This window comes from Fusarium redolens (genome assembly GCF_020744475.1).
Source record: "Fusarium redolens strain MPI-CAGE-AT-0023 chromosome Unknown BKA55scaffold_20, whole genome shotgun sequence".
NCBI classification, from domain to species: domain Eukaryota; kingdom Fungi; phylum Ascomycota; class Sordariomycetes; order Hypocreales; family Nectriaceae; genus Fusarium; species Fusarium redolens.
The window spans coordinates 739523-767412 of record NW_025763683.1 but is presented as its reverse complement, the minus strand read 5'-3'; the positions used below and the strand labels follow the sequence as shown (position 1 = coordinate 767412).

Here is a 27890-nt window from a genome sequence, read left to right as displayed (position 1 = left end):
ACAAGAAACATCATTAGCGTGAACCTCAATTCTGCATGCCATGTACTACTTGGTGGTGCGGCTGGGCTGCGATTGGACCCTTTGAATTCAGTGGTGCCGTCCGCTTTCGCAAGGTATGATTTCCAGACTCAGTTATCCACTTTCTTAAACTAGAAAGTCTAATTTCGGACCGCTGTCTGACTCCGTATCTAACGAAGCTTGAATATTAGGTGTTTTTTTTTGGGGGGGGGGGGGGGGGGAGGAGGAGGGGGGTTTTTTTTTTGTACAAAAGGAATTAACTCATAATCGCACTCTTCGGCCTGTCGAAACCCATGGTTCCGTAGTATGAAATTTGCCTCGCCTTCTTCATTATCCTCGTCAAAAAAAGGTGTGCTCAATCAACCCAGCATCTAGTGAATCACTGTGATAAGATGAGTTGTCGTTATAAAGCCCATATTTACATCGTAATGAATGGGGGAAAAAACCTGACACTTTGACTAACTATATCTTTGCTACGGGTCCTTCATTCTCTACTTTACTCGCTGGGATTATTCGCATACCCGAGGCTTTGCATACGCCATGGACGGAACCAGCTACTCAAATTCAACAAAGGCAAACGGGTCCGATTCCAGGCTATCGCTTTCGTCCATGCTGGGCGTGATTGCTGCGGTCTTAGTGGCCGTGGTGGCCCTAATGGCCCTTGGCCCGTCAGTGTTTTTTTTTTCCCTAGCTGCTTCTATCTCTACACTGACAATCTAGATGCATATTAACCCGGAGAAGACAACACCTAGGAGCACAAATAGATATTGAGAGTCGGGAAGACGTCCCGAACGGTACAATTAGTCTCCAAAATCTCGAAACCACAAGTCCAGCCCAAAACTACGAATTTCCCCAGGCGTCCAAATCGCAGTCATCCTTGGCTTCGCACACATCAAATTCATTAGAACTCTGGTACATTCTTGATTTTTTCTGTTTTTACTTTTTACTGCTAACTACTTAAATTATTTAGTGCAATATGTCTCGAAATTTTTGAGGATTTGGATACCGTTCGACGTTTGAAATGCGAACATGTCTATCATCGGCAATGCATTGACCCTTGGTTTCAACGGCAGCACTTCAATTGTCCATTGTGTAAGTCAGTATATGTGGCACGGCCGGAACGTAGTCCGGAAGTTCAACAAGCTGAAGTTAACGGGAGGCGTGACTCTGAGGTTACGGGTTCCCAGCTCCAACATGTTGATAGGCTATTCAGTCCAGTTCATGTACTGGCGCCAGTTTGAATTTGGACCTATCCTATATACTATGCAGCCGTATGGCATTTTGTAAGACCTTCTGGTCCCTACCGCGTTAAACATATCACTGATTACATTCGCGAGGATTTCCCCCGTGACTTAGTCATGCAGAAGAAATGGCTAACCCACTGCTCGTCGACTGCGACGCGTGACGCGTCGGCAAGCACTGGGCTTCCAATTTCGTTAAGCGAAAACCAGTGCTCGTGATACGTTTTAATCGTGAATACGATTATCAAAGAGCTACATGCGAAGGTCCCGCCTCTATTCGTGACAGGTTCGCGCTCTTAGAGAATACCATCAGGAAATATGGTATCACCGTAGTTGATATCTACAATTTCGACGAGACTGGATTTCTAATTGGCGTTATTGCAAGCGGTATGGTCGTCACGAGAGCAACAAGGTATGGAAAACCAAAATTAACCCGGTCTGGAAACCGGCAATGGGCTACAGTCATCCAAGGGATCAATGCCGAAGCGTGTCGACCCGGCTCACTATAATGCATATAGAACGATGACGTGCATGATAAGCGAGTTAGCCCACGGGTAATCGAACCATATAGGCGGGGGGGTTCAGGGTTCTGTTACATACCGAGTCGTTGGATCCGAGGCGAACAAGCAGGTGACGTTTCTGTGGAACGTACCCTATGTCGGGCCAAACAAATTCGACTGCTCTTGCGCGATAGACGTTTTCACCGTCAAAGTCTTGGGTGGGCGGGGAAATCAAGCTGTTGTCGTCTTCGTATTCGGTAAGTTGACCGCTAATGGTAATAGCCTTCTATCTGAGAGTCTGACAGCTCCAATAGAACTAGCTCTAAGGGCAGATCCAAGGTTGGATGATGGTGTGTTCGCAGCTGTCCCCAAGTATCCCTAGTGTGTTAAGGCTCCAGTAGGTGGCTTACCCTACAGTTAGATGAGCATAAGATTCAGCTACGTATGCACGATAGCACCCTCACTGCTGCACACCTTCCTTTGTCATCTTACTTTCTTGGCATGCAGATGTTAAGAAAGTAGCCCTAATTACACCAATCTTCTTAACAAGTGCACTACAACACCCACAATCCTGCGCTTCGCGCAGCCCACGGCGGCGGCGATGGCATCCGCCACCTCCTACCCGCCTATTGTCCCGGACCCTTTTGACCTGGGAATCCATACTCCTGCCAATCTCAATCGAGGAGCTAGCACTGCCCTCTTACAAAACAGCCCCGCTGTCGTGAATGGACCTGTTGGGGTCCCGCCCGCCAACGGGAGAACGGCTCAAACGCCGTCTTCGCCTCTCAATGCAATCTCTACTGCTGCGGCTACGGAAGGAGCCCAGATCGCCCATCCTGACTTCTCCCCTGACCCTACCTCGACTGCTGTACAGCAACCAGTCTCCATTTTTGAAGCAGCCACGAACCTCGCACGCGACCATGTGGAGGAGTACAATGCCAAGTTGAAGGTGTTTCAGGCCTTATGCGCTAAATTTGAAGAAGCAGCGAAACAATTCACCATTGGGCCCGAGCGGGAATTCGCCTAAAAGTTTGCCGATAGCTTCCTGGACTCCTGGAATCAGGCGCTTACCGACGCCAAATCTGCTCCGGCGCCTACCTACAGTATCGTCGCGGCCTCGCCTCCGGCTGCAAACAACGCCCTTGCCCACCAACCCCTACACCATCAACAACAACGTCAACAACAACAACAGCCCCCTCATCGCCAGGGACAACCGGCTGCAGGCGCCCCACCCCGAGAGGATCTCCGCGTCTTCATCCGGCTGGACGCCGAATCCTCGGCCAGGACCCATAAGGACTATGCAATCCGGACCCATATATCCCGGAAACTCGAAGTGGATCCACGAAAGATCCCGCGGGTTCTCCAAGTCAGGTCCGGATGGGCCGTCCTTACCGCCGACATAACCACTCGCGACCTCCTTGTGCAGAGACAGACTGAACGGGCAACCGACTTAGGAGCCGCCGCCATAGAGACTAGACAGGAATGGTTTATCTACCTAGTCTCAGATTACCCCTGCAAGCTGACCGACCTCTATGGCAACGAAGCGGATAGCGACGCAGCCGTGGACGAAGAAGTAGAAATCCAGACAAGGCAGAAACCCGTCAACATACGGCCCGTGCGGCACCAACCTGACAACCCCTTACTAACGATAGGCATCGACCCGTCGTCCACGAATATTCAGATCTCAGTATCATCCCATCGTTCTACCTCAACTCGGCGGATCCATACGGTCTGAATCCTTCTCGTGGCCATAATGTCCTGCAATATACCACCTTCGGCCACTACCATATCCACTCTTCGTCCGGGTGAAACCACGCCGCGATCTTCCAGACCAATTACTATTATAGGAACAACTCTAGCTGCGCTGAGTGCGTCAATATTCGAGAGGCCTATGTAAACAAGCAGCTCTAACTGCTCGTGAGTACTCTCACTAATTAATATAGACATATTCGATATCTGATTTACTTCTATCCTGGTATAGATACGAACTCGATATATCTGACCCCGTCTATAGGTACCAGGGTTATAATATCAAACCCCGCTTGTAAAGCACGAGAATAGCCGATCTTTGGAAAGGCGTGTGCGACCGCTAACTTCCCGTATCGATAGGCTGCATATATAAAAGCAACGAGTATTGAGCCATTAAGCCCTGACAGGTCGATAAGCATCTTGATATAGTCGGACTTACTCAGACTACTGATGCAGGCTGTGACGGAATCGAACCACTCTAATCTCGCACCGCAGATGAATCTACGCCCTTTGTGCTGTCTGCGCAGTTGCGGTGGGGCTTGACGCTAGGTATGAAGGTAACCCGACTTCTGTATTAGACTCAGCTTGCATGGTCCGAATCTCAGCCTTCGTGCGGCTCATGTCGAGGACGGTGCCGATGCCTTACGAGGCAAAAACAGGCAGATCCCTACCAGCTGCTGCAGTGTCAATATTCGCGTCGATGGAGTCCGAGAGCAGCATACAGCATATCCCATCGGTTACGGTGTTGACGCTGGTGAGATCGCTGGCCTTGGCCTCGGTGCTGATGATGTCGCCAGGGCTGGCATGCAAACTGATATTGGCCAAAGCGTTGATCCTGTCACTATTGATGATGGAAACGTTAGAGATGGCGTGAATAATCATTCTTGATCAGCACCTATGCTTCTTATAATGCGCGTTTGGTGTCCTCAGAGTTAAGGGAGAAAGGAGCGCGGTAGGTTCTATGTCGGTCTGTAGAATCTTGAGTTGCGAGACACATCTGGCGGAAGAAATGAGCCGAATCTGTATCCGGTCAAGTGTGCCGATTTGTTCGTCATTGACTTGGCCGGTAGGGCAGAGACACGGCTCATGATGGCGGCTTAATGATGCCTTCTCGGGCGGTGCCACCTCGCAAGTTCATCAGATGAGCCAAGATGTCAATCACCCGAAAGACATAAGCCAGTAATATTATGCGCACCAGTGGAGAACGTATTCCCTTTTTACGGGCAATCGGACCCGTCGTCGGTGCTTTGTTGCTTATAGGGATGTAGACATTTCGCGGCCCAATTCCCATTAACGTGCATGATAAGCGAGTGGAGGCGATCCAGCCGTTTATCATAGGCGCGGGCTAATATCAGCTCGCCAACTGGTACCGAGAAAGCAACCTTCCGGGCGATTGGGCTATCGCAACATCTCCCAATGGCTGGACCGATAACGAGATGGGTCTTGAGTGGCTAAAGCACTTCGATCGGTGCATAACCAAACGATCATATAGTCGCTATCGTCTTCTGATCCTCGATGGTCACGAAAGTCACGACTCCGTCGACTTTGAGGCGTATTGCAAGAGAAATAAGAATATCGCACTTTATATGCCGCCTCATTCGTCTCATCTACTTCAGCCTCTTGATGTCGGGTGCTTCAGGCTGCTTAAGAAGGATTATGGTCGAGAACTCGAGCATCTGATCCGATGCTTTATAACCCACGTTTCCAAGATCGAGTTCTTTCCCGCTTTTTATGCCGCATTTCAGGCGGCCATAACAGAATGCAATATCAGGGCAGCTTTCAGAGGAGCCGGTCTTGTTTCTCTTGACCCGGAAAGTGTAGTCTCAAAGCTTGATGTGCAGCTACGGACTCCAACGCCGGTTGAGGAGGAGGCTAGCCACTTTACCCCTTGTGTTTCAAAGGCGCCAAAGACCATATCATATTTAAGGCCGGGTCTCAGTCAGAATATCTCGAAAGACAAATCAGAAGGCATCAAAGCAGCTCTCCAGAGTTAACTTTAGAAGCATTAAAGTCTCTTTCTAAGGGAATAAAGGCAATAATGCATGAGGATGCCTTGTTAGGGTTAAGGTCTAAGGTCTTCGACAAGCGAATGAGATGCTAAGCCGGCGGCAGAGAACAAGAAGGACCCGGCTATAAAAGAGAGGGGTGATGACAGTAGAGTAAGATAGGCGAGTAATTGATCAGATGGGTGTTGATTCGTAAGGGGTGGCCGAATCGTCGAGAAGTGGTGGTTAAGGAAGGTCGGTACGAGCGAAGGAAAGGTTTTGTGGAGCATGGAGCAAGACTGGCATTACACAAGAATATGCTAGATAGTGGTTGCGATGTCTGGGGAAGAATATAGTGAGTTATTTTAATTGATTAGACGGTTTGTTGTGTTTTTATGGCGATTCCTATATTAAGGGCTGAGACTTTTTGTCCACTCACTTGTCTGGTCCACTCGCTTATCATGCACTTTTGGCTATTACACAATACCCGGTTCTGGACTCATACTCCCCTTTTCGAAGAACCGGAAGGTACCTAGACTGGCCGAAGGCTTACCGCTGCTCCCCGTCTGGGGCTTAAGGGGATACATGGCCCCTGGGTCACTACAAGACAGGTCACCATGGTGCTTACTCACGGCAGTGGTCCGAGACAGAGCCAAGAGCGCCAGTAGGGCTTGATGTAGCTCTCTAGACTCGGGTATGGAAGCAACCAGGCACTAGAGCCAATGACCCTGAGCCAATTTGTTCTTCAATATCTATGTATAGGACAGATGCTCCTCCACAGCTTGTATCCCCAAGCTTACGCAGCCATTCTTCCTGCATGGTCTCCTCCATGTTGTAGACTTCTAGTAGTGTTAAAATTAAGGTCACGGCCGCGGTCATAGTCATCAAACTCTGATCGAAAGGACTACTCGGTAGCATTATGTTGCAGCGAGGATCAGCAAGATCATGAGGATCAACAGCTTCGTCAGCTACGCCTGTTCAACTCTGATCTTGACACAGTTTTCGGCCACAGCCAGGGCCCTGGTCAGGGATACAATCCAGCCTTGGCAGCGTAACCTGTGACACCGGCCCGCCAAACTCCTTAAGTCGATAGAGTAAGTTGATGTTTTATTGTCCAAACTGGTAATGTCGGGAAAACCACGGGTCATATCAGACGGACCGTGATTCTCCGAGCAGCATCTCCCCTGTCTAAAGCTAAGGCTATCTATAAAAGCAGCTCGCTTCAGCCAACAACCTAGAAAATACAAGGCTCATTGAAAACCTCATTCTATGCTCAATTTGGTGCACTCTAGCTGGTCGTCACATGTTGTGATGATGGAAGGAGGAATTGAGTGTCAGCACTAGTGCGTGGAAAGAGGGGCCGTGACAATATGCTACAAAGAGGCACTCATCAGCAGAGCAGGTTAAATCCCCAATCTTCCGTCCTGTATCAAATATATCAAGTATTATTTCAAATCCAGTATTTTGCATTTATTTGATTGATTTGTTTGGCAGTTTGTTTGATTGGATTGGATTTATGGGCAGCGCTGCATCCTGGATCTGCGGCTGACGCAAACGGTGCAACCATTTCCTCACTACGCATCATGGCCAATCAGCCCAAATCAAGCTCGGAAAGCACGCAACGACCGAGTTCTCACCAAGCAGCAGTCAGTTATCAATCGTTATCAGTAAAACATGTGACCAAGTTATATCTGGCATACCAAATCCTGTGGCATGGCAGTCCGAATTCAGTACTATGCGACTCGACGCGCCCGACGCGTGGTGCGCACTTGGTGAATCTTCCAACGTGCCGCCTAAGATATGTTAGCGGGTATAGTCGTAGCTCTGTGTTCATCTATGGAAAACGAAGTATCTTTCTGTTGAGATCCATGGTTTAACGGATCAATGGCTATTCCGATCCATTGGTGGCTGGGATGAAGATGTCTTGTCAATAGCTTCCGCTAGTTAGCGCTAGTTTTTTCTTTTTAATTAATACAACACAATATGCTCATTTCAACAGCAAGCACCACTAAATTTCCCATACAAATTTAATCGTCGGCTGCCAGCCGACGCAAACAATAACTGCCAGGGTTGTAGGCGACTGATATAGATAGATAGAGTTCATTACGCCCGGGAGAACGAATCTCATAGTGCCAGTAGGTACGCTAAGCCATTTACGATTCCTCCACATTGATCCGGTCTACGCAAAGAGAAAGCCCCAATTCTCTTCAAGTCTTTTCCGTTCTAGCCTCGCTTGGTTTTGTGTGACAGGCCTGCTTGAAGGCCAATTTTTCCAAGTGTCCAGCATCCTATCTTCAGCAGCTGAAGCATGGTCTGTCAACTTGAGGCTGTTTGGTGTTAGTATCGCCAGGTATGGCCGCTAAATGTTGTGGGTCAGTAAGTGATCCAGGCTGGTTTGCATCAAGTCTCTTCGTATCCATGGGCCTGTAATGAGATGAGATGGGCTCTGGGGTATAATATGGATCAAGTGGCGAACAACCTGATAGCTAATTCAAGTCAGGAGTCTGTAATGTTCGTGTCTGGGAGGTTATTTGCGTCATGCGTCCTGAGCAAGCCGGAGCTGATATCCCCACCTGTCATGGTTCTGTTGGTTCCATCGGGTTGCAGTTGGGGGCGCTGTTACTGGGCAATTCGGCTTTGGCAGCGCCCATGTTACTTGCGGTTGGATCGGCTCTGGCTCCGTTCGAGGACTTTTCCAAGGAGGGGAGACATTAGTTTCGCAATTGCTGCTCATATTTGGAGCTGCTCAGGAATTTCGGCACCGAGTCCTGTTTCCTGTTAGGGTTTGGTCGGCGACCCTGAGAACGGGTATGTTAGGGCTTAGGGGTGAGCGTTGAGCCGAACTTACACTGGCCATCAATTTCAGCACGGCAGTTTGGGCGTCCTCAAATAGCGGCATCGCTTCTTGAAGAGGGTAAATCATGGCAATATCCTGGTCGACAACCTTGGTCATCAAAGTGGCGAGGCTGTTCCGCAGCTGGTGATCGATGTTGAGTTCGCAAGGCGAGCCAGGAGCAAGATAAGCATTATAGATGCCGTACACCTGAGCCATGATCTCCTTGATGCCGTCCATCGCGTTCAAGTTGCGCGCCTTCTGGGCAGCGCGCGTGGCCGCCTTACATCTCGGTAAAAACTCGTGTACATCTTGGTAGAAAGACAGATTCTCCTCACAATGCGTATCCCGGAGTTGCTCGCGGAAGAGAAGTCGCACGGCAGGGTTGTTTAGGATCTCGTTAAGTCGCTGAGTGCTGGAATCCACATTGATGCCGTTCCGCTGAGAAATAGCACCACCCTCGCGTTCCGACACCCGCCCACGTAGTCCTGAGCCATTGATAAGGTCCCTTCCTCCCTGTATCAATTGGTAGATGGCATACTCGGTGGGCTGGAAGATATTGCATCCGGGGTTCTGGGACATGTAAGTCCAGTCCTGGGCAACGGGCTCCACCAGTTCATACTCGACGAAGAGAGCGGCAACCTCAACGGTTTCCCGCTTGTCCATAACGGTAGAATAATCCATCAACCAGTCCGTTGTAGCTTTGCCGGTGAAAGTATTCCTGTATTTCTTTCCGTTGACCATGAGCTCGGCAGCCATCTTTACACCACCAAGACCATCCCGGTAGTCCTGCAACAAGTCTGAATCAGCCAGTTTCACACTAGACTTAAAGTTAGGACCGCCAGCAGAGACGAACCGACGGAAGATAACATCGATGGTGTCTTGGTCATGGATAAGCTTGTCAGTTTGTGGGTCTCGTTCGATGTGGAGAAGCTGGATGACTCCAAGATCAGCAAGTTCCGACACCTGCTTCTCATAAATGCCATTTCTCGCGCAGAAATAATCCAACACGGCGATTCCCTTGGTTGTTAGCAGCCAGACGGATCCTTTCATAGTATACACCTGCTGGTACTTACCACCAGCTAATTCGATGAGCCGGGCCTCGACGAAGCGCTGGCAGGTGGAGCGAGCCACATCCTTGGCCATGGAGAACGTGCTAGTAATTGTAGTGGTGATAATGCTAGAAGGATTATTAGGGTCACGTATGCGGTTGGCCTGGGAGAATTTGAGAGAGCTCAAGTTGTTGATGGCATCTTCAGACAGAAAAGTATACTCGATCTTGGTCAACCGGACGCGGTAAGCCGAGAGCGGAAGCAGACTGACGATAAGAGTGGAGAACAGATCCTCAAAGTCCTATTATGTTACTAAATCAGCTAAAGGTCAATGTTATAGCAAAGAACGAGGTTTTAGGAAGCAGAGGAGCAGTGGCGGCCATCGCAAGTGACTCGACGCAGGCCGCACTCCCGCCCACCAGAGAAAAGTGTTAGATAGGCGTGCAGACAGACGTCAGGAGCCATGGTACATACCTTGGTGAAGGGGCGGTCATCGTCCGCCATGCGCAGCAAGCCCGACGATGTCTGATGCATCTTGTTTGTGGAGGGAGATTAGACGGGAGACAGATAGTTCAGATCGTGTGTAAGGTTGGGAAGGCGGATAGTCCGCCAGCACCACCTTAGAAACGAGCTTGCCGCCTAGGTTAGGACTAGACAAGAGAGGCTGGCTCGATGCACTTCTTAAGCGGTGGTATTTGCCTTGGGTTCGAGGCGAGGACCTGCCAAGCAGTGAAGATCTCGAGTGGGCACCGTTGGACTGGCGAGGTGGAATAGCAGTAGGCTCCGGGATGGCAGCGATGACGTTTTGGGTACGATCAAGGGCAGCCGTGGCCAAAGCGAGGATGCCACTCCACAAGCGCTGGTTGAATATTGAGGCGGAGACGGTATGACAGCGACTGAAAGAATAAGTGGTAATGTGATCAGGAGCGAGCGGCGCCACGACGACGCCTGAAGGAATAACTGTCGACTGTTCTGAGAAAGAGGAGCAGGGGAGTAACAGAGGTTTATTTGTCAAGGGTTATATGAGGACTAGTAAACAGGTGGCCGTAAAGAATTCGAAAGAGTGGGCGTCTAAAAGGAACGAGGAAAGGATTGGGAGGGAAAGTTTGCGCTGGCGACGGCAACGGCATTGTTCATAGGGAGATACACGCGCAAGTGTGGCGCAATGTCACAATCAATATAGAGCGTTATCACTACCTGCATGTCACATTGCTAAATTCAGGCAAAATTGTAAATGTTGCACGGGGTTATCCTTCCGGATATTCAATGTCAAACTCGAGTGCCGGCCAGAGAGCACTATTAAAATCCGTGAAAAGTCCACCACCGCAGATAGGCAAGTGAAAAATAGACCAGACGATATTCCAAAGTATTATTATCACGCCCAATAATACAAAGAATATCTTAATATATATTTGCGCCTTGCATCCCATTTTCTTCATCATTTTTCATAGTCAATCCAGTTCCAGACCAAAGCCCGCTAAAAATGGTGCTTATGAAATACCGGTTACACCCTTGTCGGTGGCTTACAACAGCGATTAATGTCGTAACGTTTAAACGCGGACCGTATGCTCGTCGCTTTGGTCGAGCCAAGATGATGGAGAATAAAACACAGACGCTGACCCCACTTTACACTCCCAACCCTGAGCTTTACGAGGGGCGCGTGTCTGTCTCAGGCTTTAGAGCAAAGTCATCTCTCAGTCATTAGTATCGGTTATATGACAAGACACGATGGAACATGCAGACCATTTCACGATGATAACAGGAACGCGGCGACGGCAAAGTGCAGCGGCAATGGGGGTCGAAGAAAATAAGAACTTGTTGGTTATTATGGTGGTGGCTTGATGCTTCACGCCTCGCTAAAATATAACCCCCTTCTCCATACTGTGATTGGACAGGAGTCCTCGGAGCGAATCTGGTCGTTATGATTGGCCACTGAAAACTGGAAAGCAAGATGAGGCGTGAGCTATGACTCGCGATGACGCGCCGCGTCTTAACTCAATCTGCGTCGCACCAGGAATATGAGGAAGAGAATGAGATGAGTTTGTCTGGGCAGCTACGTTTAAGGACTAAGTTGATTCCCGTGGACTGATAGCCTGGAACCTTTGAATGGCGTATTGACGTGTACGACTTAAGAACAACCCAAGACGAGCATCATACTAATCTCGACCTTTCTCACGTATGGCTCGACCACTCTCGACTCCCTGCTTTGACTGTGACTTTCTCATCCATTCTCCCCAATCTCTGCTAGATAGCATCCATCCACCCGCCCAACATATATCCTCCATAGGGACAAGACTCTCCCAGCTCTATGGCGGCCGTGGGAATCTTTCCCACTCCATAGCCTATCCGTTATCATAGTCCGACCTTTGGACTTAAAGACTTGTCTGGATTCTCGGGCGAAGGGTGTCGCTGGGGAGCTAGCTGGCGTTGGCAATCTCCTCTTTATCTTTAGTCTGACATGATCAAGTGGGGCCTTACCCTTGGCCGGCCTCGGTGCTCGCTGATGCACATCGTCGCGTGAATTGCTCGAAGTCGCCCTTCTTCATACCTGACACTTAGTATCTTCCCGTGGTATGTCAGATCCTCATCCGTGATGAGGATGATGGGCATAGGGGGGAACCACATTTGCGGTGTTCGCGATATCTTGGTGGTGATATTGCCCTGCGTTAGGTCATAAACCCGCAACGGCCCTCGAGGGAAGCTGGCGCATCTATCCAGATATAGATTAAGGGTCAGGATGGAGGGACATGCGTATAGTCACAGAGAAGTTTTGTGAGACAACACTCAACACATGACGATCCATCGATCATCGTGTGATCATGTATGTAGGGACCCCTGGCTGCAGGATGTCCTGTGAAGTTTGAACTCGCCCCTCACAACGAAATGGTCTCGACCGCTGTGTTGGCCAATCAAGGCATTACGGAGGCTCCGTAAGCCCAGGCTTAAGGCTTATTGCCGATCAGGTGGTGCCCGAGACATAAGTGTCATTGGTTTAAGCAAGCCATCTCATCAACGGGCTTCCGAGTGCTGGGGTTCCCCAATTGAATACTTTGAGCCGGTCAGCGGCAAATAATTCGAATGCCTGCAACGAAAAGGATGACGGGTCTGATGGGATATGCCGCTGATATGAGATGATTTAAAATTGGGGTCTCTAGAGCTGCCAGTCCAAAATGAGACAAACCCTCGGCCTCGGCCCATTTTAATCGCTATTACAAGTACCCTTCAACGTGTGGTTAAATCTCAAGCGGGTAACTGCTCTATCGTTAGACCAATTTTAGAGACAACTAATAATGCTTATCGAAGGAGGGTTCTTCCTTTCAAATCTGATACTAAACGCATTTGCCAACGCGGCGAAAAAGCATGCATACTAAGGTACCTGCAGTTTTGAGGTTTCTCACTAGAGGCTTACCGCAGTCGAAAATGTTTATCTCCGCACCCTCCCTCGTCGCCCCAGCCCGCTGATTTTCCTTCCTCATCATTCCTACTTTGAAAATCCATCAACTATTTGATCAAAAACACCTTCACCCGAACCCACAAGATCCCACAATTTCAGACAACTAGTAAAGGGAGCCAGTGGCCTCTTAATTTGCTATTACAACTACCAATTCTTCCCAAGATCAAGATGGCTTTTTTTGCGTCCGACGGTATCTGCCCAGCCGATCTCTATCAATTCTTGGACCAGCTGGGAGGGATGGACAGCTACAACATCAAGCAGCCTTCCCCAGCAACCCTAGAGAGAGAATCACTACTAAATTCGCGACAGCGCTGCAACAGCGCATACATCAGCACTCAAAGAGGTCCTAGTGTTAATCTACGTACCGCGTCGCACAAGCCGAAGAAGCGGTTAACAAAGAAGATGGCTTATAAGAAGCCGTCTTCCTCAGAAGCATTAAAACAGCCACACGAGAACCATAACTTGGCTGAGAAGCGATACCGGAGCCGGCTGAAGAACCATTTCGAAAGTCTGCTCGCCATATTACCAAGGCCACCCTCTAAAGATGGCAATAACCGTGATAGCTGCGACCATAGCTTTAGCAGAGCCGAAGTGCTAGCCCTTGCGCGAGAGCGCATCGTGTCGCTCGAGGAGGGCTTTGAGGCGATGGCTAAGGAGCGGGACCAGCTATTGAGAGATATCGCTCTAATGTACGAGTTCCCACATCAAAAGTGAAGGATCCCTAGTTGGCTAAGAGCTATATATATTGTCTGGTAATATTTCTATAATATTTCTACAGTTATTTATGGCTCTAAATCTTATCACGCTTGGCTAACAGACCTAAGCACGCGTGTATTGTGCCCAGGCGTTATTCATTTACTCGTAGTTATAAAACCATAATGAGGCTGACAGCCGTCCTCCTAGGTTTCAGCGACCTCCTACCGCCTATTTGTCGCAATATGACGACGTTATGGGTGATTCGGTGTTAATAGTCACAAACGTCTCTACCACTAATCCTCAAAACCCGACCCTGATTAGCCACCATAATGGCCAAAATCGGCCACTAACTCCGCAAACATGTGGTAGCTGGTTGGTGAAGGTGTGTCGGTCTGCTACTAACTGTAGTGAATAGCATATCCTGTGTTTGATTGTGAGATCCAGTTGTGGTTATCTGATGGCTAGTCCGTTCTGCAATGTGGTTGTGATGACGAATAGGTGGATTGGACAAGGGTCTTTTGGCGCGCGAAGTTGCTATTTTGCGTAACAGATTTTGGGGGGACAGAAACTTTCGCTTGGGGTTCCCGAATCTAGAACTATACCTAAGTATTGGAGTACAGTACTGTATTCTTAGGCATCTATGTGAAGAATGAAAATCTGTGTATTTTCCCAGACATATATATCCTAACTTTGCTACGCCTAGGGCAACTCCCTCTAGACGCATGTAAGTATGAATGACAGAATAAGCTATGCTCTGCCAAACAAGTGTGACCGAATAAATGAAAACTTGCGCTCCTGGTTTGGATATGGTTCCTTATTAATGTTGAAGTAACCATCCCCATTCCTGTGTGTCTTTGACGGAGTATTACCTGGATAAGTCATGTGTTCTATTGGCGGGTCCTTTGCAACGGTCGAGACACTTAGCCTGTCTGCAGCAGCGGTCGCTTGTAACATAGGCCATCGTCTGAAACAGAGCCCGAAGGCCCTAGCAAGTTTCCTTGGGGCGACTCTAAATAACCAAAACTGGAGATATGTGAAGGCAGCTATGTTCGTAGAAGCAGGAAATTTGCGGGCGGGAAATAAGGTTAAAGATACTGCGGTTGTCTAAGTGTATGGACTTGGCTGATCTTTCTAGCTCGCGGGCTACTGCGCGGTACGGCAGAAGACTATGATGGGAGAGACCAGCTCGGTCCGAGCGTGGTAGTCCAAAGATCTGAGATGAGACACATCACAGAGGATCGAATCAGGCACGAACCCACCGCTCCGTTCAGTATCGACAACCTGCATTTTTAGCCACTTTTCGCAAACCCGCTCCATCAAGGTCTGTTCGTTGAACCTATTGCCATTACCAGCACCGCTTCCAATCGTTGTTGGCGGTGGAAAAGCACGTCACGGACACACGTCAGTGAGCGAGCGCAATGACCCGGGCATTAAAATCGTCATAGTCGCGTACCGTTTCACTTGTTCTAGAGTCAGAAACAGATATTGGTGGCTTTGTAACAACGTGAGTGCCTTTACCTATTTGACTCTCCACCTCGACGAATCTCCTGGCAAGACTGTGGCCTGTATTAGTACCGGGCATATTCATGCTCTCTTTGGAAAATGGAGGGAAAAGTTGTGGCGACGAAAGTCAGGTGCAATGCCTGGCCTAGTGTCGGTGATATCGATATTGATTATTCTGTTTGTTGGTGCTGCAGGGTCTGGACGCACCTGATATGCCGCGACCTTGATGAAACCTTGTCTAGTGAATTTAAAGGCATTGCTGCATAGAATTAAAATAATCCGTCGCACCACGCCTGCTGGAATTTCGAATGTCTCGTCTACCGCAGGATCAAGTCCAGCATCACAAGGGTGGCTTTGGAAAATTGACGCGCATGCCTGTTTCTCCCTTTGTCTAACCTCTCTTCGTTCATTGCCTCTAGTGCGACGAGTTGGGTGTAGGGATGATCCTCTACCTCGTCAAAGGGCAGCGTCGCAGTATAGATTGCTACTGATACGTATGTCCGGCGTAAATACAATTGATAGCTTCTTAGACGGGCGTATCCAGATTAAGGCGCGATGTGAGATGCATTAACTTATACCGTCTGTAAGTGAAGTATTCTGGGAGGATGTTCCAGTTGTCTAATCTAGGACATGGCAACGCCACACCGCATATAATCTACCTTTCGTAGCTTGCGCTTAGCTTTATGTTTAGGAGCATAGTTGTTTAACAATAATTCCAACGGTTTACTCCTCTATTAATATCGTTAATTCTATAACTTCATGCTTGTTATTCTATGACCTCCGAACTGTGCCAAAAAGGTTTCAGGGATGCTGCGAAGCATTGTCGAGCAGAGTCAACGTGCAACAAGAGCAGTGCCCGTGTGCCAGTGTGAAGGTTCACCAAGGCAAAAGGCTTGTAGGATGTGGAGTGTCTGTCTACTCTAGGAACTCTTGACATTTCGGTGAGATGCCTTTCGGTGAGACGCCGAAGCAGACCATTAACCAAACCTCAAGCGTATAGCCATGGCGAAACCCGGCTATCGCGACAATACCACAACGATCTATACTAGATACTACAACACCAGTCGTAATAACTAGACGCGGTTGCCGGATCTAATAACATAAACCAGTGCTCTAAGCCAAAACTGCAAGGCACAGACTTGATCCATGATTGTCATTTTCTTGTGATATAGCGATACCTTCCTTCACGAATGATAAGGATCGAAACTTGTTACGCTATGAATTTATATAGTCAGTCCACGGTTCGGCGAGCTTCGGTACAAGAGGCTGTGGTTCCATTTCCTCTCGCCGGTGGTCATTCCACTGGACACAGACTTTGTTCAAAGCATGATGCGTATGGCGAATCGCCTCCGACTCTCTTATACAATTAATGGCGAGGAATAACCCTACCCCTTCGTTCCACCCTTCGCCCTGTCTTTAGCATTATGTACTCGCTCCCTAAGACCAATGTGTTCGCTGACTCTGGGACCTCTGAGGGATGTTATTGTCCTCAAAGGCGGAGGACGGAATTCCTCCCACTTCTCATCATCTTTCTTTGCCTGTTCCATATCCTTTTCATCAACCTTTTTGTCCCTTTTCCTCTTGCATAAGAGGAGGAAAGAGATGAGTTTGGCACATGGCCATGCGGCAGCCACTCCAATTCTCTCGGCCCACGAATCAGGAAACTTACGGATGACGGCACCCCAGGGGACAGAGATGACTCCAAGCCCAATGGATAAGCCCCACTCTTTTCCATTTAGAGGAACGATCTTGAAGGCTTGACCACCAACGAAAATGATGAGCACCTGCCCACCAACCATGATAACATTTATAATCATAAAGAACCAGTTGCGTGTAATGCCTTCAAAGATGTTGAGTCGATTATCCAGCCGTCGATTGTTGAACTCATTGAAGATCTGAAGCCACACAAATGTATTGAAGACCAGTGTGTTCAACCTTTTTTGTTCTTGCTCCTCCTTCAAATTATATCCAAGCAGCAAGTCACCTCCGAAGTAGAGAGCGAATGAAATGGCCAACTGGCATATCGCCTGGCCAATAATCATCTTCCACATCCGAGAAGTTATGAGTGGGGCGGACTTCCTGTCAGGCTTCCGGTCCAGAACGCTGCGAGTTGGAGGATCTGTGGCCAGAGCCAGAGCTGCGAAGGTGTCCATGATGAGGTTGATCCAGAGCAGTTGAACGGCATTGAGAACTGATTGCTCCCGATCCGAGTACACAGCCGAGACAAAGGTCAAAACGACAGCTGTAATGTTGACAGTAAGTTGAAACTAGAGCCAAGAATTAGCATGGATGAGTTGCATTAACATGGGCATTAAATACGTACCTGTAAGAACTTCTTGACGCTGTCATTAACGGCGCGGCCCCACAGTAGAGCCTTCACAATGGATGCAAAATTGTCGTCCATGAGGATGATATCAGCTGCCTCCTTGGCTACTTCCGTACCGGCAATACCCATGGCAAATCCAACATCAGCCAGCTTCAAAGCCGGAGCATCGTTCGTGCCGTCACCGGTAGCTGCCACCGTTTCTCCAAGGCTCTTGAGAGTCTCTACCAAAATTCGCTTATCCTCCGGGCTAGATCGAGCGAGAACCTGTAAGTATGGTACAATGTCCTTGAGCTCCTCGCTACTTTTTCGCCGGAATTCTGGCCCTTCCATGACAACCCCCCCTTCTTCAGGACGGTAAATGCCGCACTCCCTCGCAATAGCACTCCCCGTTAAAATGTTATCTCCCGTCACCATGCGGACAACAACACCCGCCCGTCGACAATCGTTGAGGGCATCGATGACTGTAGGTCGTAGAGGGTCCTTAATGCCGAAGATGGCGAGCAAAGTCATGCTGTGATGTATTTTGCTAAAGTTAGCAAGGCTTGGATCGTCTTCCGATGCAGAGCCTTCTGGAGGCCACGAGTCGAAATCACGATAAGTAGAGCCGATGGTTCTGAGGGTCTGGCCAGCATAAGACGTAATGGTCTGTTTCAAAGCCTTGTGATGCGCGCTTGTAAGCTCAACTGTGGACCACTCCCGAGAACCAACGTGCGTGGCAACCCTGGTACACTTTTCGAGTACAATCTCGGAGGCTCCCTTGACGTATGCCCTGAACTTTCCGGTAGGCAGCTTGATAACCGACGCCATGAACTTCTCCGCCGAGTCGAATGGCACTTGTTGTACAATGATGGCGTTTTTCCTTTCTTCCTGCACTGGCCCAGCACCTAGTTCATCTCGGACGAACATTAACAACGCACCCTCGGTCTTGGAGCCGATGAATGCTGTCTTTCCATCTTGGATGCCTTCAAAAGCTGAGGAATTAACCGCATTTGACTGAATGATCAACCGTTTAATCTCGCAATCCAAGGACTGCACGAACTCCTCAGCAGACACTTTTGGAATGAGTTCAGAAGTGGACAACTCTGACAATAACTCATCGGCGTTGTCTGCCACGTTCCCAATGCTGCTTGGAATAGATTCTGCACCATCAAAGCTGATGTCTGCCCCCAGGGTCGTAGCTACGACCGTCATCTTATTCTGTGTGAGAGTTCCGGTCTTGTCAGAGCAAATAGTGGTGGCGTTGCCCATGGTTTCGCAAGCTTTCAAGATTCGAACCAGGTTGTGGTCTTTCATCATTCTAGTCGTGGCAAATGCAAGAGCCAAGGTAACAGCGAGTGGAAGGCCTTCGGGTACAGCTACCACGACGACAGTCACGCTGACAACGAAGAGTTCCAAGAACTGCGCACCTTTCTTGTCTGGGCTGTCTTTGTTGGATGGAAGCTGAGCGAGAAACTTGATGAAGAGAACAATGAACAATAGCAGTGCCGCTCCTCCGCCAAATATGGCAATACGATCAGCTAGACCGTTAAGCTTCTTCTGCAAAGGCGTGTCTTCCTGTGAAGTTCGAAGGGACATGGCGATGCGGCCATACGCAGAATTGACACCAACTGCCGTAACAAGAAAGTTACCGAATCCTTCCTGAACTTTGCTACCGGAGATGATGAAAGGGTCAAGCTTATCCACGTTGATATTGTCAAGTCTCCTCTGGGCCAGATCTTCGATGGGAGCATAGACATCAATTGCAGGCGTCTTCTTCATCAAATCCGATTCACCTGTCACAGAGGACTCGTCGCACTTCACCCCATGGCCTTTGATGAAGATTCCGTCAACTGGGACGATGTCTCCGACAGAAAGAAGAGCAACGTCACCCACAAGCACATTGAAGATGGAGATCTCGATGGGCTTTCCAGATCGGACAACATTGATGTATCGATCGTCGTGCTTCTTGTTCAGCTGATTGAATTGCCGCTGCATGTTCCCTAAAAGATGATTAGTAAATTTCCCTGCATGCAGCATGTGTAAGCTCGCTTACAGTCATTTAGAGTTCCTACTATAACCACGATAGCGATGGCAACCAGGATTGCGACGCCCTCAATCCACTCAACACCTACCTCGCCTTCCTCATGCGCACCTCCAAAGGTCTGATAGAGGCCAAGAGCAAGGGAGACTACAGTCGCAATAGTCAGGAGGATCAGGACTTTGTCGTTGTAGGTCTGCCACGCTAGCTGCAAGAGTGTTTTTTTTTTTTTTGTCGGGAAGTCGATTCTCGGAAAAAATGCGTCTGCGGTCTAAGAAGCCACTAGCCTTGGTGTCGTACGTGGCAGGTGGAATATTCGTCAGAGTCTTTGGTTCAGGCAATTTATCGCCAGCAGTGCCGTACTTGGGAGCATCTCTGGCCGCAACATCCTCATAGGCCACTGACTCGTCGAAAGTCGTTTCGTGGACGCTTAATCCAGCATTCCTATCACTCTTGAGCCCCTTTTCTAAGCCCACGAGGCCACCTAGCGCGTAGAATGCATTGTGACACTTGGGATTCAACATCCTTGACAAATGCCCTGGCGAAAATGCGAACGTATTGTCCTCAGTCTTGAACATATCTTCAGTGCCCGGATCAGGCGTAAGGGCATCCGCTAGATTCAAGGTGAAGCCCTTGGAGCCGTGTCCTGGTTGCGTTGCCATATTGTCTCGGTGTATCGCATATTTGTTCTCTCCATCTTCGATTTGTACTGTTTCCTCGCCAGTCTGATTACAAGCACGTTGGGTCAGCAAGATCTCTGTATATTGTCGGGGGCGGTGCACATAGACCACGTCCTTCGACATGTCGACGTCTGTTCACTTACTGATACCATTGTAGACAGAACCAACAAAACTTTGTACGTCTTATGGGCAAGGGAGGGGTGTGCTCTTCTAATGAACAGTTTATACGGTTGTTCAGAAAAAAGTTCAGACTGGGGACAAATGTCGCATTATAACACAATGCACCTTAATAGCGATCCCAACAAATGGCATGGTGAAAGCGTGTATTAAAACTTGGTATAAACATTCTGGGAAGCCTAGAAATACCAATGTGTCATTTGACATGTCTTGTTGAGGCGAATCAAAATCTAAGTCCATACGGACCGTCACACAGCCCCCTGTCAAACTGTAACTGCAGTTACCAGGACCGATGGGGCACCACAGATTCGATGGCTGCTTTGCGTGCTGCACACACTTCTTAGGCAAGTGTTTTTTGTGACGCCATAGTGTGGCAGGAATGTCGAATCGCCGACTGCACGCCATGGTGGACTCCCGAAATTAACTTTCCTGGGGCGCACCATTCACCCGCTTCCCCTTCACTCACAGATTTTCTGGATTATTCGGCTACCGGAAATATAAATCGGTCTGCGAGGACGCAGCCTAAATGCTGCAGATATGACATTTCATTTGAACTGCTAGCTTACCAAATTGCTACTATCAACCATTCTAGAACGCTATCGTCGAACTTCTATTTGCGTCTAATACAACAGTTGCTGGACTGTGCTTGTAAGGATTTCCAGCCTCCATAGACTGGAAAGCTACGCCCAAGACGATACGCCGCGGCGGACCGCACCTCTACAGCACGTCAATTATTTTTCTCGGGAATTGACAGAGGAGGATGTCTGGTTATCACGGAAGTTGGTCATGTCCCAGCGAGGCATATGTGAGAAAAACGCGAGGCTAGAGAATGCATCGTGGCGACCCTGGGTGAAAACGAGGCAACGGCTACAGACCACGCCACCCGAAAGTATCCAATGGTACTTTTACAAAGAAAAAACCACACAATGCCATAAACTCTGTTGACACAGAACAGACTGAAAGCCAGCGACATAACCCATCTATACGGACCATTGGCAAGAAAAATAGCGAACCTGCCGCTATCGCCTAATTGCTCGGACGGTATTTTTACACGGCTGATTATAAAGCGAAGCATGTCTAACATCGTGCTCCTAGGCAATGTATACACACCTTGCCCCGGTAGAATAACCACCAGTTCCTGGGCGCCTGGGGCTTCCGATCCAGCCCTTACCCCCAAACAGTCGAAGGAGGCTCTTACTGCCCGTCTAATAGAACTGGCTAAGGTTGACCCTATTATGTTATTCATGAAAGGCATACCCAAATCGCCCGTGTGTCATTTTAGTCGGCGGATCGTTCGTATCCTGAACGATCGCGGCATCGTGTATGATTCCTTCAATGTATTGACCGACGAGGATGTTCGACAGGGGCTGAAGGAATTTGCTGACTGGCTCACGTTCCCCCAGTTATGCGAATAGTTGGACATTGAAGAATATAAGGCCCGAGAGACTGGTCCCGGCCAGGCGTAGTCGACGAGCTACCTTCGGTAGAGCTGGGAATGAAAGCCCCGAGACCGGGTGGTAGACATGAAAGCGTGTCTTGCGGTGTGCATGGTTGTCTAGTATGCCATACAGGTATGGTTCGGTCGTGAGGCAGATGCGCTGTGCTAGTATGCAATCGGCCAGTCTGTTGTTCAGGTGAGGGTACTTGAACTCGCGTATATCCGGATCTGATGAATTCGCTCGGAAATCCGAGACCAAGTGACCTCCTATGCAACCTGATGAGATCGCTATCCATTATTCTAGGCACAGCGCATTGATTCTTTTGTTGACGTTTGTTTGTAGATAATGAGGGAGGCTGGATGCTAGGTAGGCATGTCGTGTTTCTGCTCGTCGACGTTGACTCATCATCTCCGTTCGCCATTTCGTTTTTTGGGTTGGGTGGTATCTTCGACTTTGGTCATCGTCTTCGACTCGAACCCTTCAGAAATAGCGTTTTCGATATTGGAAGCTGAGATCGAAACGATTTCTGCTGAAGGTATGCGAGAATTGATGCTGCTAGGTTGTATGCCGCTGATGATGTCAACGGGCCCAGGCAAATCAGAGGCTGTAAGGCTCCTGCGTCCCTAAGGCTCCTGCGTCCCTAAGGCTCCTGCGTCCCTAAGGCTCCTGCGTCCCTAAGGCTCCTGCGTCCCTAAGGCTCCTGCGTCCCTAAGGCTCCTGCGTCCCTAAGGCTCCTGCGTCCCTAAGGCTCCTGCGTCCCTAAGGCTCCTGCGTCCCTAAGGCTCCTGCGTCCCTAAGGCTCCTGCGTCCCTAAGGCTCCTGCGTCCCTAAGGCTCCTGCGTCCCTAAGGCTCCTGCGTCCCTAAGGCTCCTGCGTCCCTAAGGCTCCTGCGTCCCTAAGGCTCCTGCGTCCCTAAGGCTCCTGCGTCCCTAAGGCTCCTGCGTCCCTAAGGCTCCTGCGTCCCTAAGGCTCCTGCGTCCCTAAGGCTCCTGCGTCCCTATCAATTCTTCATTAGTGCCTATCAATTCTTCATTAGTGCCTATCAATTGTCAAAAACAAATGCCAAGAATTGTGTCCGATGGACTCCCGCATGTGACTCCCATGTCTTTCGGTGTCGCTGATTGGTGAGCTATGACGGTGAATTGGCTCAAGAATGACGTATTCTACTTTTTGGTGTCATTTGATTTTTAGTGTGAGGTGGTGGTGCTCGTTCATATTTAAGACATATCATAACTTTTAATGAAGTGTAGCCTTGTTTGAAGTTTCTAGGTGAAGGCTGGCCGTGTGAATGAACGATTAATTTACAAAGCATCGAACCTCGGAAAGAAATCAACCCGGCTGAGTAAAGGTTCAGTGAGCCTTCACGGGTTCACAATGCCGCTCTTCAACAATAGAGATCCCAGCGAAGACGTCCGCCAAAATGGCGTCGGACCAGAACCCGAAGAAGGGGAGCAATCTGCGCCAGATGAGCACACACGTCTACTCCCGAATCGCGTCAACTCGACTCAAGGCTTATTTGCACCCGATGATCCAGCTGTTTCGCCGTATAACCTATGGAGCATTCGGGCCTTGAGATATCTCACTATTGTCTTCACCCTTGTGACCTTCATCTGGTGGGTTCTACTGCTAATGTCTACGTTTGCCACACCTCCGGGATTCCAGCGTCCAGGTAGTGGATGGCTAGCCTATAACTATGCCAGTTTGACACTTGCAAACCTGCTCTTTACGCTTGTGTTCTTTGGTGTGCCTTCGAAATCAGTCAGGATGTTGGTAATCTTCATTTCGGTAGGTTTCCCCCTTCTCATCCCATGCTAATGTTGACCAAGCAACGCTAATCTAACCGATAGGGTGTTCTAACTCTCGATATGATCCTTCTCCTAGCTGTGCACAAGATTCGATATGAGGAAAACTGGGTTGGAACTATCAGCGTCATGTGGGCTCTCTTGATGAGCCTGTGGACTCTGTTCACGGATCGCATGGTGAAATGGGGCAAGGCCGAAGAGGAGGAGCGCTTGACCGGACGCGCCGAGACGAGACGTACACTCTTTGAATGGTTCGAGGTGATGCTTTCGACCATTGCGTACACCATCATGTCAATGGCCCTGTTCCTCATCACCTTGACCATCATTCTCCGAGATCTTGACGCAGGCGTGGCACCGCCAGGAAAGCTTTACTGGGTCGATGATGGCAAGTATCGCATCCATGTGTACTGCCATGGTAACAAGACGGATTCAGGAGGCAATGAGCTGCCTACGGTGCTGTTTGAAGGCGGTGAGTCGACGGTTGAGCGAGACTTTTGGTCGTTCGCGGATAGTGCTGTCAACAATGGCTCTATTTCTCGATACTGTTTCGCAGACCGTCCTGGATACGGCTGGTCAGACACTTCTCCCTCACCATCCTCAGCCGGATTCGTGACTGATGTGGTGAGCGAGGCATTGGCCCAGGCAGGTGAGAGGGGGCATTGGGTTTTGGCCAGCGCCGGAATCGGTTCAATCTACTCGCGAGTCTTCTCGTCCCACAATGGCGATCGGGTGAAGGGCCTACTCTTGATCGATCCCCTACACGAGGACTTGCTTGACCAAGTCGGAGCCCCAGGGCGAGGATTCCTACTCTGGCTACACGGCGTCATCTCCCCGCTAGGCCTGGATCGACTACCAGGAGCTATTTTTCGAGGACGAACGAGCCGGGATCGCGTGTACGGGCGATCAGCGCAGCAGGGAGGCAAGTTCATCTTTGCCAAGCTGCAAGAGAATTTCGTGGCGATATCGTTTACACGAAGAGATGCGAAGAACAGTCGGCAGATCCAGGACAAGGATACGCCGCTTGTGGTGATCACCTCAGGATTACATGTCAAGCAGAGCAGTACGTGGGAGAAGAAGCAGCGAGATTTGACTAGGCTGACGGATAAGTTGAAGAGCTGGGATATTATAGATGGGGCGCCGCATGAGGTTTGGAAGACGTTTGAGGGAAGGGAAACGATTGAGAAGCGACTTAAGGAGTTAGTGCATGGATGAGAGGCCGAGGATATGACATTGGATGGAGAAGGGTTACGATGAGGCTGTCACGTCCAACACCTGAAAGACAATATTTTCGTCTTGAGACTGATAAAAATGCCCCCCCACCGCTAAGTAAGTTCCAAACTATCAGAGGGAGCTGGTGAGTCGAAAGATGGTGAGGACGGTAAGAAAGGGGAACTAGGTACCTGGGGGTTGGTGGAGAGGGTCATGTTTGTCTGTGCCTTTTTACTTTATTTTTTATTTTACCTTTGCATGAGATATTATTAGTAGCCCTGGTAACGTATGTCTGTACGGGCGGGAAAGCTTCGTTTCTATGGGGTCTTGAGGAGATTTCTTTTGAACTTTTTCGTGCTTTATGTTTCTGTTGGCTTCTTCCTGCCACATATTACTAAATCGGTAGGATGATAGGAGAGAAAAGATAGTGATACTGGGCCAAAATGGTATAGAGATTACCTGGAGACCGTGGAACAAGGCGATTATCTCGTCCATAAAGTAGCGTTTTAAACCCCTTGGGTTTTTCTCCTATCTCTTTGAGCGGCATAAGGCTCCGGCAGGTCACTCGCCCCACATTGCTTACTAACAACACTAGTACCTGCGGGGTACGTGAAGTTCTCGTCAGACAGCTTCTTCATTCAACACAGCCAAAATCATCAAAATCCTCATACAAATTGACCCTAACGCGTCTTAATTAAAACGATGAGCTCCCAAGAGATACCTGATTATATAGATGATCACAGCTTTGATACCCCGCCTTTGAGGGCGGCTGATGACCCCACCGGCGTGCCTAATTTTCCGCCCGAAGAGGGCTGCGGTGATGATTTTCAACCTTTTAACCTAGAATATCGTGATTTCAAGATCAACCCTCTACCCAAGGAACCACTTGAATTATTCCAGCTTTTCGTACCTATTTCCCTTGTACAGTCATGGATTAAATACACCAACAGCTGGGTCACTCACTTACTTGAAAATGGCATTATTGACAACTGGAATACCCCCCTTTCCAAACAGTCCCGCATTCTCAAGTGGGAAGGCATCTCTACTGCAACAGCTTATGTATGGCTTGGGGTCCTTATTTACCTAGGAATTCATAGGGAAATATCGATCAAAGACCATTGGAAGACCCCTAGCCTAGGAGATCAGCGCCCTCTTCACTCAATCATCAAGTTCATGCCGTTACGGAAGTTCGAGCTGATCACGAGGTATTTCCGCACTTTTGACTACACCAAGCTCGATGTGAGGGATGAGAGCGACCTTCCAAAGACCTTCCAAGCGGCTGAAGAGTGGTCTAATCACATACAAAGCGTGTCTATCGAGCTCTATTCTCCAGGGACTAACTTCACTGTAGATGAGTGTATGATCCCTTTTACAGGCAGATCAAAAGAGACAACAGTCGTCAAGAATAAACCCACGCCCGTGGGGTTCAAAGTCTGGGTTATCGCCCAACAGGGCTTCTTTCTGCAGTGGCTTTGGCACGTGAAGGCATCACCATATAAGGCTGTTATAGTCGAGCTACCTACACCAACGCCGTATGGCAAGAAGGGAAAGCTACGGACCGAGATTCCTCTCAACAATACACAAAGCGTCGTGGTTCACCTACTAAAAAGGCTGTCAACGCAGACACATCACGTCTTCACGGATAACCTCTTCTCGTCGCCGCAGCTCTTCCGCCTTCTTCGGCAGCTTGGCCACGGTGCCACAGGCACGGCACGCCCTAACTGCGGCATCACCACCGAGATGAAGCATATAAAAGAGACCGGAAAAGCTCCTGACGGCATAGCTTTGCAATATAATAAGGTATATTTGATCCCGACACAAGATAAACAGGTATGGACAGCTTTACCTGTATTTCCCTTACTAATTTGTCCTTTTCCTTTCTCCTTAGGTCATCCAAATCGCTTGGAAAGATAGCAGCATCGTGCTCTTCCTTTCAACTGTGCTTAGCGGAGCCCCTCACGAGCGCACACCAAAAAAGAGGAAAAAGCCCGCCAAAAGAGGCACAAAGGCAGAGTCACAGCGCCTGCAGCAGGTCTTCAATGGTGATAGCTTCAAGATAATCCCTATTCCTACTGTTGCCGCTCAGTATAACGATGAAATGAATCACGTTGACCGCGGCGATCAGATACGGTCTTATACAACATATCAGCACCGATTCCGGCGCGGTCCTTGGCAAGCGTTGCTTTGGTCTTTCCTCCTTGAAGTCGCACTTGCGAATAGCTTCATTTTACAGAAGAAAACACGGCAGCCTCGTTGGAAGCCCTATAGCACGCTTAAAGCTTGGAAGGAGTGCATTTATAATGCCATTTTCAACAGATACGCAACTGAAAGTCACATAAGGAAGAGAGGCCGTACAGGAATGGAAGAAGACATCGAGGATACAGAAGCACGGCAAATTCACCTACAAAGAGATATCAATCATGTCCATCGGGGCATACATTCAAGCTGCCTAGCTTGCAAAGGCTTCCGGCAGGGTCAGGCCCGACCCTTTAAAAGGAAGAAGGAAAAAGGAGGTTATCTACAGCCGATATCAGGAAATGAACGAAGGGTGCAGACCGTGTACGGCTGCAAAGTATGTGATGTAGCTATTTGTAACACGGCTGACTGCTGGTACTTCTATCACACGCAAATTTAGGTGTGTGAGAATGTACTTCAAGTAGCGCTCATTTTGATAGGTCCTACACCCCTGTCGTGACCCCGCCGGAGCTTTATGCCGCCTGAAGAGATAAGGGTTTTCCCTAGGGATATATAGTTCTAGGTTGCAGCTACCGGCAATCTGAGAGGATATAAGCTTCCTATTCTTATACAAAAGGTCAATTAGTCACGTGCCCTATCACATGCATTTAATTAATTAAGTTATAACTTCTAAGTTAACTTAACGTGTATGATAAGCGAGTGAGCCAGACAAGCAAGTGAGCCAAAAATCCCTCACCTTACAACATTATAATTCAATCAGCTATATCTCAACCAACAAATATGCCACAGTCCTCAAATGAAGCTAGAATCCTTCTTGCCCTTCAGGCCCTTCAAGATAACCCTAAACTTACAGTCCGACGGGCGGCAAATATCTACAATGTCAACCGTAGTACCTTAGGTCGCCGCCAGCATGGCATTCTTTCAACGCGTGATACTCCCACAAAGTCACGGAAACTATCTGATCAGGAAGAGCAGATAGTAGTCCAATTCATTTTAGACCTAGATTTGCGAGG

At 48.9% G+C, this 27890-nt stretch overlaps 10 protein-coding genes across 10 annotated transcripts; 6 read left to right on the top strand and 4 right to left on the bottom strand.

Annotated features, from left to right (window-relative positions):
* Positions 1-989: 989 nt before the first annotated feature.
* On the top strand, positions 990-1148 carry BKA55DRAFT_486746 (uncharacterized protein; the record flags this gene model as incomplete). The annotated part of the gene is made up of 1 exon (XM_046186229.1): positions 990-1148. A coding segment is annotated over one exon (159 nt), but the record flags the coding sequence as incomplete, so codon positions are not given.
* Positions 1149-1862: 714 nt separating this feature from the next.
* Positions 1863-2141, top strand: BKA55DRAFT_524599 (uncharacterized protein; the record flags this gene model as incomplete). Its single annotated transcript, XM_046188730.1, has 2 exons — positions 1863-2016; positions 2074-2141. Coding segments are annotated over 2 exons (222 nt in total), but the record flags the coding sequence as incomplete, so codon positions are not given.
* Positions 2142-3436: 1295 nt separating this feature from the next.
* Positions 3437-3706, bottom strand: BKA55DRAFT_523991 (uncharacterized protein; the record flags this gene model as incomplete). Its single annotated transcript, XM_046188687.1, has 1 exon — positions 3437-3706. The coding sequence occupies one exon, from the start codon at positions 3704-3706 to the stop codon at positions 3437-3439; it is 270 nt and encodes an 89-aa protein (XP_046043740.1).
* Positions 3707-3958: 252 nt separating this feature from the next.
* Positions 3959-4501, top strand: BKA55DRAFT_667476 (uncharacterized protein; the record flags this gene model as incomplete). Its single annotated transcript, XM_046197837.1, has 2 exons — positions 3959-4020; positions 4087-4501. 2 exons carry the CDS (start codon positions 3959-3961, stop codon positions 4394-4396), a joined length of 372 nt encoding a protein of 123 aa, XP_046043739.1. The 3' UTR covers positions 4397-4501.
* Positions 4502-8204: 3703 nt separating this feature from the next.
* Positions 8205-9912, bottom strand: BKA55DRAFT_696055 (regulator of G protein signaling domain-containing protein; the record flags this gene model as incomplete). The annotated part of the gene is made up of 3 exons (XM_046200227.1): positions 8205-8291; positions 8342-9679; positions 9853-9912. 3 exons carry the CDS (start codon positions 9910-9912, stop codon positions 8205-8207), a joined length of 1485 nt encoding a protein of 494 aa, XP_046043738.1.
* A 1587-nt stretch (positions 9913-11499) lies between these two features.
* On the bottom strand, positions 11500-12102 carry BKA55DRAFT_581836 (uncharacterized protein). Its single transcript, XM_046194075.1, is given in 3 exon segments — positions 11500-11787; positions 11837-11845; positions 11857-12102. 3 exon segments carry the CDS (start codon positions 12001-12003, stop codon positions 11731-11733), a joined length of 213 nt encoding a protein of 70 aa, XP_046043737.1. The 5' UTR covers positions 12004-12102; the 3' UTR covers positions 11500-11730.
* An 898-nt stretch (positions 12103-13000) lies between these two features.
* On the top strand, positions 13001-14075 carry BKA55DRAFT_524515 (uncharacterized protein; the record flags this gene model as incomplete). The annotated part of the gene is made up of 3 exons (XM_046188723.1): positions 13001-13521; positions 13736-13910; positions 13944-14075. 3 exons carry the CDS (start codon positions 13001-13003, stop codon positions 14073-14075), a joined length of 828 nt encoding a protein of 275 aa, XP_046043736.1.
* A 2341-nt stretch (positions 14076-16416) lies between these two features.
* Positions 16417-20206, bottom strand: BKA55DRAFT_713838 (uncharacterized protein; the record flags this gene model as incomplete). Its single annotated transcript, XM_046200849.1, has 5 exons — positions 16417-17298; positions 17355-19336; positions 19390-19578; positions 19658-20099; positions 20198-20206. 5 exons carry the CDS (start codon positions 20204-20206, stop codon positions 16417-16419), a joined length of 3504 nt encoding a protein of 1167 aa, XP_046043735.1.
* A 907-nt stretch (positions 20207-21113) lies between these two features.
* Positions 21114-21678, top strand: BKA55DRAFT_581824 (uncharacterized protein). Its single transcript, XM_046194074.1, has one exon. It carries the CDS (start codon positions 21305-21307, stop codon positions 21644-21646), a length of 342 nt encoding a protein of 113 aa, XP_046043734.1. The 5' UTR covers positions 21114-21304; the 3' UTR covers positions 21647-21678.
* A 1366-nt stretch (positions 21679-23044) lies between these two features.
* On the top strand, positions 23045-24684 carry BKA55DRAFT_524578 (uncharacterized protein; the record flags this gene model as incomplete). The annotated part of the gene is made up of 2 exons (XM_046188727.1): positions 23045-23455; positions 23518-24684. 2 exons carry the CDS (start codon positions 23045-23047, stop codon positions 24682-24684), a joined length of 1578 nt encoding a protein of 525 aa, XP_046043733.1.
* Positions 24685-27890: the final 3206 nt, after the last annotated feature.